The sequence below is a fragment of the Coloeus monedula genome, assembly GCF_965178545.1.
Source record: "Coloeus monedula genome assembly, chromosome: 13".
Classification (NCBI taxonomy): domain Eukaryota; kingdom Metazoa; phylum Chordata; class Aves; order Passeriformes; family Corvidae; genus Coloeus; species Coloeus monedula.
In genome coordinates, this window is record NC_138793.1 from 6,835,151 (window position 1) to 6,848,842 (window position 13,692).

Here is a 13,692-nt window from a genome sequence, read left to right on the forward strand (position 1 = left end):
AAACAAGAGGAAGGGAGAAAATATTCTCCCTCAAACTGACATTTTGATGATGCTCCAGGCAACTTCATTTAGGCTTTAGCTGCTGCCTTGCTGAGCAGCCTTTGATGCTGCCCCAGGCAGTTCTCATCCAGCCTTTGGCTTCTGCTTGGTCAGACACCTTTTGGTGCCATTTCTGATTTGTGTGAGATCTTATCAATTTCACATATATATATATATATGACTTTTTTTTTGTCCATCTCACAATTATACAAATCTTTGATGTAATCTTAGGCTCAGTCTTTTAATTTTATTTACTTCAATGAGTTTTTTTTTTCTTTCTTCTCTACAGCTGACTCAGAAAATCCCATTCTTTCTGCCCAATGGAATGCTTCACGTGCCTTGATTTTTCTATTCTTCTTTTTTTTTTTTCTTTTTGGGCAGGGTAGAGAAATATACCTTCATTGTATTTATCTCATTTTATACTCAAAACGTTGAGTGCATGTCTGTCAAAAACAAATATTCCATGCCCTTCTGCTCCAGGCAATTTATCTTGGCCTTATCAAGCAGGGCTATAAGAGATTTAGAATAAGATGGCTGCTGAGGCTGTGAACACCTGCTGAGCACTCCTGCATTAACAGAAAGAGTAGTAAAAAGCTGCCAGCAGATCTCTTCATCCCTCATGATACTTGAACTTAGTTCTTCCTTGACTGCCAAAGACTTGAATTTAGATTTAGACTGTAGCATTGAGGTGTCATCATTTCAACTAGTTTGAGTAGGGGGAGAAAAAGGTTTGACCAATCAAATATCCCTAGATTTTTTTTCTTCTCATGTTTACTGCCCATTTTCATTCCTCACATTTCATACACATTCCTTTTGATCACACCCTGTGACTTTTCAAAGCGATAGACCAGCTTCAAAGAACATTCAAAGAATGTCTAACTATCAAAGGGTCTCCATAAGTTTAACCTTAAACAAACTGTATTGCATACACAAATCTATCTTCAAATTTATGCGACAACTTCCCTAATACCACACGATGAGATCAAAATCGCTGTAACAAACATGAATTCTGCAAAGGAACCACTGCAGACATTTGGAGCTGCTCCCAGAGTAGGGTGCACTTATCTCAACAGTTGACGAACGACTGCTGTACTAACAACACTCCACAGGCGAAGTTTTTATTGGTTTATTTCTGAACAAGCTTATTCAGGAAAAAAAAAAAACTATCAACGATTCAAAACCAAGAAACAAATGGAAAACCTAAAGTTGCAAGTTTAGTAGCACCACATTGTCAGAGCATAAAAATGATGCAATATGACAAAGAACTCACAGAAAGATAACATTCTGGTGAGATCAAATTGCCTGGGGTGACCAACATCTTATCAAAAAGCCATCCAAGTTCTGCAGTTTATCTCTAAGGAAAACAAACATGAGAATGAATTCTACATGGAGAAAGGCACTGCACATACCCAAAAGCATTACAATACTTTTCATCTACTTCATAATGCTGCAGTCCTGACATCTTATAGCTTTTGTATTAATGCAAATGAACTTTTAACTTTAAGAAGACAAGAACATTAAGCAGTATAGATTTGCATGAGGCAAACACTCTTACGAATGCTCAAAAACAATAACAGACGTCTGTTTGGATGGTTTACACAACACCATATTGGCATTTTACTTTCATGTTTGGCTGGAAAACCCTCAGTATTGATGCTCAGTAACATAAGCTAAACAACAGTTCTCAAAAAAACACCTACACACCAGAATGTGCTTTGTCATTTTAAAACTAAAATTATTCTTTTTTGAACTCTGATAACAGAATGTAGTTCCTTTTTGCTGTAATACTTTAATGTTTTATTCATGTTCTAACCATGCTGTAATTTGAATTCAGTCTTATGTCCTTAAAAAATTTACAACTGTTCTTTCCCAAATAATCATAGAATGAATGTTAAGAAATTGGAAGGGACCTTAAAGATCATCTTGTCCCATCCTCCCCTGCCACTAGACCGCTCCAAGCCCCTTCCAACCTGGCCTTGGACACTTCCAGGCTTGGGGCATCCACAACCTCCCTGGGCAGCCTGTTTGAGTGTCTCGCCACTCTCACAGTAGGGAATTTCTTCCCAATATTTAACCTACTTTTCTCCTCTTTCAATTTATACCTGTTGCTCCTCGTCCTATAACTACTATTCCATCACAGTACCTCATTTTGTCAAAAGCTCCATAAGTAGCAAGCACATTTTGCCAAATGTCTCTGGGAACAGCCCCCAGTCGGAATAATACATTGTTTGGGATGAGGCCGTATCTGCCAAACAGCTGAGCTGGGTTAGCAAATTCAAAACTTGCATCATTGCCAAAGCTCAGAATCCTTAAAAAAATCTACAAAACAACCCAACAAAAAATTCCAAACCCCACACCTAACAAACCCTTTATAAACATTAGCCCAAATCCTCACTTTCACCATTTTGTGGTGAAGCACAAAATACCACCTTTAGCTCTACTAGCACTTGTTCAGTTGGGATCAGATCTTTCATGTGATTTCATTGTGGTCACAAGGAGGAGCAGAAGGCCAGGAACAGACCTTTTCGTTCTCATGACCAGTGACAGGACTTGAGGAAATGTCTGGGAGCTGAATCAGGGGAGATTTACATTCTATAGCAGGAAAGGTGGGCAACCCAAAGTGTGGCTGGGCACTGGAACAGGCTCCCCAGGGCAATGGGCACAGCTCCAAGCCTTGTCTGAGCTCAAGAAGCATTTGGACAATGGTCTCAGGTACATGGTGTGACCTTTGGGGTGTCCTGCTCAGGGTCAGGAGTTGGACTCAATGATCCTGATGGATCCCTTCCAATTCAGCACATTCTATGAGTCTATAACAATAATTTTGTAATCTGTTAGGCAATAGAAAATATCATGTTTCTGTAGCTCTTTTCCTCCTAAATGGTAATTATAAAAGTTGTACTGTTAAAATGGCCTTCCCAGTTTTCTCTCCTCCCTACCTGAATATTGTTTATTTCCACCCATATACTGAGTGACAGCCCTCATAGTTTCTACAAATTACCTTTGCTCCAGCATATAATTATGGTGTCCTTTAATTACTGCATCACCAGTAACTAGTTACCGTCAGTACCATGAACTGAGTTGGGTAAATCATTATCTACTTAGGCTTAGATATCATAAACGTGCTGGGAAAGAAATAAATTATAGATCAATAGTAGTGGCACTAGAATGATCCATCCCACTTAATTAGAATTACCATATTTCAGTACAGTTAACAACAGCTGAAAAGAAAATGAAAAAGTCAACCCCTTGAATAAATCTTAATAAGGCCAGTCCTTAAACTACCATTCTACAGAGATAGGGAATTTTAATGCACAATCATAAAATAATTTAGTGGCAATATCATTATCAACAGCTGAATTTCAGAATAATAGTTCTTCATACAACCAGTATGAACCACTAAAGCTTCACAGCCTTGCATGAATGGACTGGGCTGGGTAGCTGGGAAATTGTTATATTTTTAGAGAATAGTTCAGCTTAAATGTCTTCAAACATATTTCTGTGTTAAGTTTATCCTATGTTTTGGGAAATTTTCAGAAGCTTAAACTGGTAAAAGGGTTGACTGAAACAGGTATGCATCCACCAGTGTATCCATCTGTACAGAACTAAATCTAACCATTGGAAGCTGTAACAAGTCAAGCATGAGACTGCTATTATAAAGTAAAATAAATTTCAGGAAAAAAACCTAAAAAACTAAAAAAGAACTATAACAAACCACCAAAGAAATCTAGAGATATTTATTTACTTGTGCCAGTCATTAGTGGAAGGGGGACTCTCTTCTTTAGCCCCGAGTGCTATATCTATATGATATATCTATGTGATACATCTATGTGATATATCTACTGTCCCCTTAGCCTTACAATTAACCCCCACTCCCAGAACAGCCCCTGGAATCGATTCGGTTGTTGTCAACGTGCTCTACATTTTCAAACTGGAAGTAAAATCTATCCCTCAACCAATTTCCTATGACAAGCTGAAAAAAATTAATCTTTTCCCAATTTGAAACTAATCCAGGACTACCTAAGAAAAAAAAAAACAATCAAAAAAACCAAAAAAGCCCTAAGCTAAGGAAAAAAGAAACAAAAAGCACTGCACAAGAAATAGAAAAAATAATAAAGGGCAAGGAAAAAAAAATCACTAACTCCTTCAAGGTGTTTTGGGGTCACATGGGTGTGTTTAAATGGATCCGTGTCCTGCAGCAGAGGCACGGGAGCGCCCACGGGTCCCCACAGCGCTCCACAAACGCTTCCCCGAAGTGTTCCCGTCTGGCCTCAGCTCTCTAGCGGGGATCAGTCAGTGTGGGACGGCCCTCCAACACACGGACAGCCCCTCCAAAGCGTTACACAGAAACGCCGCGAAGGGGAACTGCGCCAAAAGACAGCAAGAGTACGCTGAAAGAAAGGAAAAAGGGAAGGGAAGGGAAAAAATAGGGGAAAAAGGGAAGGGGGGAGTAGAAAAGGGAAAAAAAAAAGAAAGGGAAAAGGAAAAGAAAAAAAAGAAGAAAAGCAGCTCTCAAAGCTCTTTATTGTGCACGGTCCCCTCAGGGCACCCGCCTCCGCGCCTGCGTCACCCCCGCGCGCCGGCGCGTGACGTCACCCGCGCGAGACCGCGGCGCCGTGACGTGTCGGGGCGCGCGCCGGCCGGGAAGGTCGCCGGGGGGACGCCGCCATGCTGTCCGTGGCCGCCCGCGCCGGGCCCTTCGCGCCCTTCGTCTCCGCCGCGGCCCACGCCGTGCCCGGCCCGCTCCGCCCGCTGGCCCCGGCGGCCGCGCGCCGGGAACAGAAGGTGCCGCTGGACCCGAAGCGGCCCGTGCTCTGCCGGGAGTCCCTGAGTGGCCGCGCCGCCCGCGGGGGGCTCGTCGCCAGCGCCAGCCTGAACGGTGCGGGCCGGGGGAGCGGCGGGGCGGGGGCGGCGGGAGCCGCGGGCACAGCGCGGGCCCTGCCAGCCCTCCCGGGAACCGCCCGGCCCGGCCCGGCCCAGAGGCGGGGGAGCAGAGCCGGGAAGGAGCGGGCGGGCGGGCTGCGGGGGCTTGGGCCGTGTGAGGTTTTAAATGTTTGATTCAGTTGTCACCGTTGCAGTCGGTCGCATTTACAACTACAGAGCTTGTTCAAGGGCACTTAAATGCCAGCTTCCGTTCGATGACTCGCAGAATGGGGCAGGCTGGAAAGGACCACAGTGGGTCATCTCTCTGCCCAAACAGGGTCAGCCCAGGGCACAGGATTGCGTCTAGGCGGTTCTAGAGTATCTCCGTTGAACAAGATATCTCAGGTTATCGTTATTTTACCATTGAGAAAATGCAGCTAAATTCTGTCATTCGGGGAGGTTTTTAATTGTGGGCACCAGAGTAGAGAGGTGCAGTGAGAACACACGGTGTGTTTTACCCTGTCGGGAAAGTTTTTACCCAGGTCGGGAAAGCATCAGCCAGGGAGTGATCCCGAGGTGTTCTTTAGAACCCGACCTCTGGCCCAGGGGCTGTGGCTCTCCCTGACACTGATTTGCAGTTCCTGAAGAACTGGTGCCCGGCTCTGCAGCTGTCACTGACGGAACATTCTGCTTCAGAACAGTACACAATGCACCCATTTAATTCTGGGAGGGCAGTGCCGTGCAGAAGATGCTCTGTAGCAATTGGAGCTATGTACTTCACCTGACCCTCAGCTGTAAAGGGTTTGTTCAGGTTGAAATTCTACAAATGTGTAACTGACGTAGCTGATACTTAGCCATGCTCTGTGTTTTAATTAACATCAAACATGCTTTTCACTGAGTATAGCGAATTTTTAGAAGTTAATCATATTACTTGTTCCTGAATGCTTAAATCTTCATACTGAAGTAACTTAGTATGGAGTACTACCTCAGAATTTTAATTTCCAGTTTAATTTCTTTGCAGTTAAAATCCTATATGAAATACCTTCTCAGTGCTGAGTTACATGTAAATAAATGTAACTATTTTCCCCATTGTATTGCATCTAAATCCCTGAGAATTAAACTTATAAGTACTTGAGACATCTCTTAATTTTCTGCCAGCTGCTAGAAAATACAAGGACTAAATAATACTCTTCTAAGTAACAGGTTGCACTTTGGCAAGTGACATGTTCTGTCACTGCCGTGTTCTTTAGCTTACAGATTTTCAGTGGGGGAAGCACTTTCTTTTGCTGGAGAAACTCATGGGAGGCCTTTTAGTTATCCTTCATATCCTGTTACTTGAGCACAAAGGTTTGATGTGGGAATCCCACTTGAAACTGGATAGTTATTAGCTTTATCCCTAAATCTTCTGAAAAGCAAGCCTGGGGACTGCAGGTTTAAAAATTATTTACTGTGGCTTTTAGCTTGGACAACAATTTAATAATGAAAGAGGATGCCTGATATTTTTAATTTTAAAAAGGCTTAACCACACAATATTATTACAGGCATAGAAGTTACTTCAGACAAAAGATAGCACAAAAGTGGTACACTGCAGATGTGCAAACTTCACTACATCATTTTTCTTCTTAGCAGCTCTTTACAGGGAAGCATTTGAATGCAACACAGATCAGCCTTTTCTGAGCTAGTCATGGTATTTTGCAGGAGTTTTTTCTTGAAATGTACTGAAAAAACAGTTCATTTATTTTTCAAATAATAGGGAAACCAGTTTCATAGATCACCTGTTAATCTACCAAAAATTTCCTGTGAAAACCATTTTCATACAACTTAAAATCGAAATGCTTAATTAACGGAATCCTACCCAGCCTTTGGAATGACTTTTCCCCATTATTCCAAAAATGCAACTCAAAAAGAATAATTTGAAATGTATTACTGTGTTTTACCTGGAAGTGGTGTCATTTGCTGTCCTTTTCTGTTCAGCCCCTGCCAGCGTTCGCTGTGTCCATAACGATGTCGCGGTCCCCGACTTCTCTGCCTATCGCCGCCAGGATGTGCAAGATGCCAACACATCTTCCCAAGGCAGCAGTGATTCCAGGAAAGGGTTCTCCTACCTGATGACTGCAGCGACAGGTGTAGCAACTGCCTATGTTGCCAAGAATGTTGTCACCCAGTTTATTTCCAGCCTGAGTGCCTCTGCTGATGTGCTGGCCTTGTCAAAGATTGAGATCAAGCTGTCTGACATTCCAGAAGGCAAGAACATGGCTTTCAAGTGGAGAGGGAAGCCCCTTTTCGTGCGTCACAGAACCCAGGCAGAGATTAGTCAGGAAGCTGAAGTTGATCTATCTCAACTGAGGGATCCACAGCACGACTTAGACAGAGTGCAGAAGCCCGAGTGGGTGATCCTGGTGGGTGTGTGCACTCACCTGGGCTGTGTCCCCATCGCCAACTCCGGAGATTTTGGCGGCTACTACTGCCCCTGCCACGGCTCCCACTATGACGCCTCTGGCAGAATCAGGAAAGGCCCTGCTCCCTTAAACCTTGAGGTCCCAGTTTACCAGTTTGTTGGGGATGACATGGTGGTGGTCGGCTGAGAGACACGGTGCCTGCTCACCTCCATGTTCCTGGGAATGTACACCAGAAGGGTTAACTGAGGCATACTGTAAAACCAGATGAAATTAGCTGTCTAGATTCTCAACCAGAACTATGCTGAATACTGTGTTCAATTTCAATAAAAACTTGGAGTGAGCACTTAGTTCCTGACTTATGATAAAGTGTATTTCTTTGTGCACAGATTTTTAGTGTGTCCAGTCAAGGAGATGCTACAGCAGACCCAGAACACAGAGCCCTCCTGAAGGGCTGCTGATTCAAGGTTGACACTGAGCTACAAAGCCACAAAGAGATCTTTTAGCCAGCATTGGTTGTGCCAATACAGCACAGAGCTGGTGCTTCAACTGGGTGCAGAACAGGAGGAGAAACGAGGTTTGCTGTTTCTAGAACAAAGCAAAAAGACACCAGTTGTCCTGTACTTTGTGTTTCCTTCCCACTCTTTACCACTGATCTGAAAATACTTCTGTCCTGCACTGCACTGATGTGCTCCCTCAGCTGCAAAATAGAATCCTTGGAAACTACAGAAAAGTACAACAGAATTTTCAGTATACAAATAATACAAGCTTATTCCCAATAAAATAGTAAAATAACTCAAACCAGATTGCTAGAATTGAGCAGTATTAACCAGAGACTACAATGTGGTGTGACATAATGCTGCTCTGTGGATATACTGAGGGAGAATTCTGTCTGACGCCAGTTTTACAATAGAGGTGTCATTCATTTCAGGGAGTCTGTCACAACATATGCAAGTAGCAGTCAGTAAAAATTGAAAACCATTTTGTCCAGCCTGTTTGGTGAACAACTCACATCCTATGTACATGCAAATATTAACTCTAAAGTATATTTTTATTTGTGCCTCATGAAAGAAGAAGAGATGAGATTGCTTTCTCCCTCTTGTTTTCAAATAGGTCCAGACAACACAAAGGTCCTGTAGCTGAAGCAAAGGGACAAGTCAAGAAAGGGTGTGTTGCCGCTATTACAACAAACTCAGGAAGTGGTAAGGTGTATGTGGTTCAGCCAAGGCCCCTAGGTCAGGCAGGTGAAGTTAAAGGCCAATCCTGCATAAAGACACAGATTCTAAGTCTGACTTGGATCCCACAAAGCCCACCCAGAGGAGCCCTTCATGACCACCAAGGAGTCAGGGCTGGGAGGGTGGTTACGGTGGATACTTAGAGCTGTAGTGCAACATTCCCTTAAATCCCAGTTCAGCCTCTCACTCGGCATCCCCAGGGACAGCCAGAGTCTGGTGGGTTCTAGAGGGGACCGTGCCATGAGAAACAAGGGCAATAACTAAGAAATGTCAACCAACAGCTCTGTTTAACATTACTCTGCCTTAGGTGTTTGTGTTTTAGAGGGAGGTTTTTTATTTTCTACATATCTAGAAATTTAGCAAAACAGCAGTAACTGAGAAGTCAGACAAAACTGATAAACTTCTGGTGAACGAAGAAATGTCATCAAGAGAAATGTGGATTTGGAGACACTTCCATCTCCAGCCCCAGCCCCTGCTAATACAGTGCCTTGAGGTGCTCGTCAGTCCAGGGCTGGTAGCAGCAGCAGAGCCAGGAGCAGCTTGCTCATTCCATACCCATTGGATGTATTGCCATCATTTGTTGTAGTGCTTGCAATGAGAGGAGGAAAAGGGGACCCTGAGGACTTCAGCAAGGCTCACTGTATTTAGAAAACTTGCATAGGAATTGTAAAAGGACAAAGTTGTGACACATATCAGTCCCTTGGGTAAACAGCTGTATTAATATTAAGTTTTCAAAATTAATGATGCTTCAATTTATTAAAGCCTTCATTTATATTTTGTGCCTATTAAAATACATAATGCTATAATCCTATTTGTAAGCAGCTAGAATACTAGAAGGTGATAAGTAATAGCCTCCATGGATTTATCAGGAACTAATCAAGTCAATGCAATCACATTTGTTGCTATAATAGGATAACAGGCCTTGGAAACGGGGATTTTAGCAGTAGCTGACAAAGTTTTAAGTAAGATTTTTATACCATCCCACAAAACATTCTCATGTCTATTAAGGAACCTGATATAAATTGGAGTATTGTAGAGAACAACTGTTTCCAAAGCAGTGCTGATGGATGAACTACCAGCAATTCCCTGTTGGAGCAAGGAGTTGTGCTGTGAGGAGCTCAGTGAGAACCCGTTGAGTCCAGCACTGCCCAGTACGTTTGTTAATCAAGTGTCAGAGAATGAGCTTTGTAAAGCTGCATATGGTGGTAAACTGGGTACAACTGGAAACTTTGATGCAAAAAGGATTAGAATTAAAAATAACCTGGACAAATAATGCCCTACAAAGCCAGCATGTGTTGTGATAGAAATTAATAGCTAGGGAGCAGGTCTACAGAAAAGGATCTGGGATACCCATGAAAACAAGAACGGATGGTTTGTAACAATCTTAATGCATCAAACATTAAAATAACTTTGAAGATTAAAGTCTGTGGGGATAAATTATAATGTTAAAATGAATGGAATTCTTGATAGAGGAACAGGGGAAGCTGAGGGACTGGACAAATTAATGAAGGAAATTAATGACGAATTACAAGACATTCCTCTGGTCAGAAAGTTGCTAGAGAGAAAAAATTTGAGGGAAATACCACTGAATGCATGTGTTATGCTGAATTCTTTTTTAAGTGTTAGTTTGTAGCCACTGTTAGAGATAGGTTGCTGAGCTATTTGGGCTTTTTTCTGACTCATTCATGTGTTGGTTAACGTTCTGCAGCACCGAGAGAAACACATTATAACTTGGTTTGCTTAAAGAGACACAGTACTGTTGGCATTTATTGTCCTAGCACTGCTGGCAACCAGCCTGTGTCACAACTGTGACAGATTTTCTTCATTAACTATTTAGGATTATAACATTTTAGTAACCTCAAGACATAAATTATGACATTACCTTGTTCTAGCAATGCATAATCAAAATGTAATGTACCACATTGTTTAGTAAATGCATTTTTTCCCCCTATGACATTAGAAAATTAAAATGAGCAATTCTGCAATTAAAGGACATTAGAAATGCATATGTTTGTTGGCTTTACCCAACTGTTACAGGGGCTTGGAAAGCGAGACAAGAGGAAGATGTCTTTTTTAGAGAATTAGCAGAAGAAAACTCCCATATCTAACAGAGTACTGATGGCTGATGTCTTTTGCCAGTCAGTCAAAGAGCTGGCAACTGTACAATGACTTCATCTTCTCCCTCGCCAAGCAGAAGTTACACTTACAGAGGCAGAGCTGGGATCAGAAGGTAATCAGTACAAATGAAAGAGTCTTGCTTCTGGACTTAGGACAAGCCTGTATTTGAGTTATCTTTAGTAAAAATTCTACTGAAAAAAATCACCTTTAGCAAAAATTCTACAGTAAAAATCACCAATATGCAGGTTCTGTGCACAGCTTTCTGCAAGCAATCTAATTAATGGTGGTGTTGGACTGAATGGTTCACTCCCACCATGTAACACAGTAAGAGAACCCCAAATACTCCTCAGTGTCATCGTATGATTTACATGTAATTGCAATACACAGAGTAAGGATAAATAAGGTTGGAAAAGACCTCTAAGATTATACCAGCTTCTAGTTCCTATCACAAAGAAAAAGTGCCAGCTTCCTGCAAAAATCAATTGGTTTGCACAGCCCCAGGACTAGCTTGTGGTTAGGGATTAGGCAGCCTTTATGTCCAGAGCCCATCAACCTAGCAATAGTGTTTTTCTTAATTAATCCAGCATTTTTTCTACAAAGGAAGCGTAAATGTCTTCCAAGATAACTCGAGTCAGCATGAAATGAAGCTGCTGCAATCGAAGCACAGCACACAGGAGGAGGCACAACATCCTACAGGTGCAGTGGTAGACTAATGCCTCATTTAAATACTAAACTGAACGGTGCTGTGGAGCTTCAATCTTTAGAGGCAAAATAAATGCCCCACGAACAGTAATGAATTACAAATTTCCCAATTGCCAAAGCCCCACTGAGCACAGAATGGTCAGAGGCACAGTCTACCTTTGGGCAGAGAAGATTCAGCAACCTATGAACAAAAATCTCTTGAATCTGTGACTGCATTCTTCCCATCACATTCATGATATTTTAAGTCATTTTCCCTTCCATTTACCTTCCCCAAAGCTCAGAGGCAGCAGAAATTGCCTCATTCTGTGATTTTTAGCTGTCTTTCATTCTTCAGCAGTCTTAGCAGTATGTTTCTCCCAGATGAGATATAATCTATTAACATTTTTGGCAGCTTCTTGTTGTGTTGCTTTTTCACTGTCTCTACCCAAGTGGGCTTTAATGGAATTCTTTTTAGCTAAAATGTATTTGTTTGGACAATACAAAACAGTTTTCTCCATTTTCTTCTGTAATTAGTTTTATCACTACCAGGGGAAAACAAAAAATTCTGAACACTACATATTTGGTCTCTATCTTATATTCTTTGGACATAATTACAAAACAATTCTTGTTTCTGTGCATATTTTCAAAATATCTACATTTATCTGTTCTTTTTATTTTGATATAAATTACAACAATTAAATACTGAAGTCCTTGATGAAAATTATCTTTAGCAACTCATTTAACTTTCATCTCAGGATCTCAAAGTGCTATTCCCATTATCTTCTAAGCTGCCTCCCAGTTGCACTGCAGTGTGTATTCTGAATGACACACTCCTTTGAAGTCTAAATGATACAAGAAAGTCTTGGCTTAGGAATGTTTTCGACAACTAATTGTAGTTTTTGATAAAACTCTTCCAACTCTGTAAGAACATACATCTCAGTGTTTCCATTATTCTTGTTTCATATTTTATTTAGAGCGATATTAGCTCGTCACTCACTCGTCTCCAATCTCTGACTCCCCAGTAATGTCCTTCAGAGTAACTACAGAAACTTCATGTGCACTATAATTTACTTCTCTTTCAGCTATGTACTAATCTTTGATATATCCAACTCATTCCACCAGGTGGTTATGCTCGTACACATCCTTCAGATGTGTTGGTTTGAAGCTCGATTTCCTTTCAGCTGTGAAAGGCAATTCAGGTATAACACAGCTCCTATCTGGACACAACTCTTAAGTACCCTAGGGAAGCTCTTGTCCTTTCCCCCATGGCCATTTTTAAGCCCAGAAGAATGACATTGACTGGCAGGGAATGGCAATACTTGGAATAAAGTTCCTTGCAGAACAGCACAGTTAACTTTAGAACACATTAAGGTGATATGGGGCACCACTGTACAGGCTCTAGTAGTTCATATACTCGGTAGATTCATCACAGACTTGCACCAAGACATTTGATCAGTGATTGACCTGAATTTAAATTCTTCTAAACTCCTGTTCCATGCAGTACAAATCAGAGGAGAACATTAAAGCAAGAAAAGTAATTGACAGAAATCTTAAAGACATATGTTAGAAGTAGACTCTGCTTTCTGCCAGCACAGTATTTAACACCATCCCCTTTCTCAGCTTGTAAATTGTAAATGGATGAGTTCTTCCTCACAGAGATGGAGAGTAAGTGGGTGGGAAGATGCTGGGGAAGCATTTTAAAGTTCTGTGACTGCACAGGAACCTAACACTACACAAAAAATTGATCTTTTAGAGCAGAGGAGAATGTTCTGGTATCAGGATGAAGTACCACTTAAGTCTTCCCAATGCACCATTTAGATCTTCTCCCAAATTAACAACAAATAAAAGGGCAAAGAAGGGATAAAAAGCATACAGAGAAATCACCAAACTACAAAAGCAAAGCAAAAGAAAGGAAATGTGTATTCCATATGCTATCATTGCTTCAGAACATGGGGAAGGCAGAAAAATACAACTGCAACAGAAGTTTCATGGAGGAAAAGTCCATCTGTGGATTTTGAACTCAAAGCCTCCTGCTCAATCTCTGGTCCAATAGAAGCCCAAAGCAGATGAGTGCTGGAAATCCAGAGAAAATACAGCTCTAGTCTTGCATGTTTCTTTTCCTCTTTCCAAAACTATTTGCTGCTGGTTGATGCTGTAGACAGGGTGGGCCAGCCATGACCTCAACACAGCTCTCACAAGGAGCTCAGTGGCGCTGGAAATTACCTTTCTCAGTGCCAATAATCTGCCTTTCATTTTACAGTAGCTATGGTGAAGCATCAGATTGCTGCAGATTTATTCAGGACTCTGAGTAAAGCACCCTCTATACAGTGGGTGGCAGTTTACCAGTAACGTTGTTGTTGTTG

At 41.8% G+C, this 13,692-nt stretch overlaps 1 protein-coding gene across 1 annotated transcript; it reads left to right on the forward strand.

Annotated features, from left to right (window-relative positions):
* The first annotated feature begins 4,647 nt into the window (after positions 1-4,647).
* UQCRFS1 (ubiquinol-cytochrome c reductase, Rieske iron-sulfur polypeptide 1) lies at positions 4,648-7,645 on the forward strand. Its single transcript, XM_082290172.1, has 2 exons — positions 4,648-4,915; positions 6,874-7,645. Exons 1-2 carry the CDS (start codon positions 4,705-4,707, stop codon positions 7,482-7,484), a joined length of 822 nt encoding a protein of 273 aa, XP_082146298.1. The 5' UTR covers positions 4,648-4,704; the 3' UTR covers positions 7,485-7,645.
* Positions 7,646-13,692: the final 6,047 nt, after the last annotated feature.

Coding starts and splice junctions, on each gene's coding strand:
- UQCRFS1 (XM_082290172.1), top strand. CDS start 4,705: ATGCTGTCCGTGGCCGCCCGCGCCGGGCCCTTCGCGCCCTTCGTCTCC. Junction 4,916..6,873: donor CGCCAGCGCCAGCCTGAACG/GTGCGGGCCGGG, acceptor TTTTCTGTTCAG/CCCCTGCCAGCGTTCGCTGT.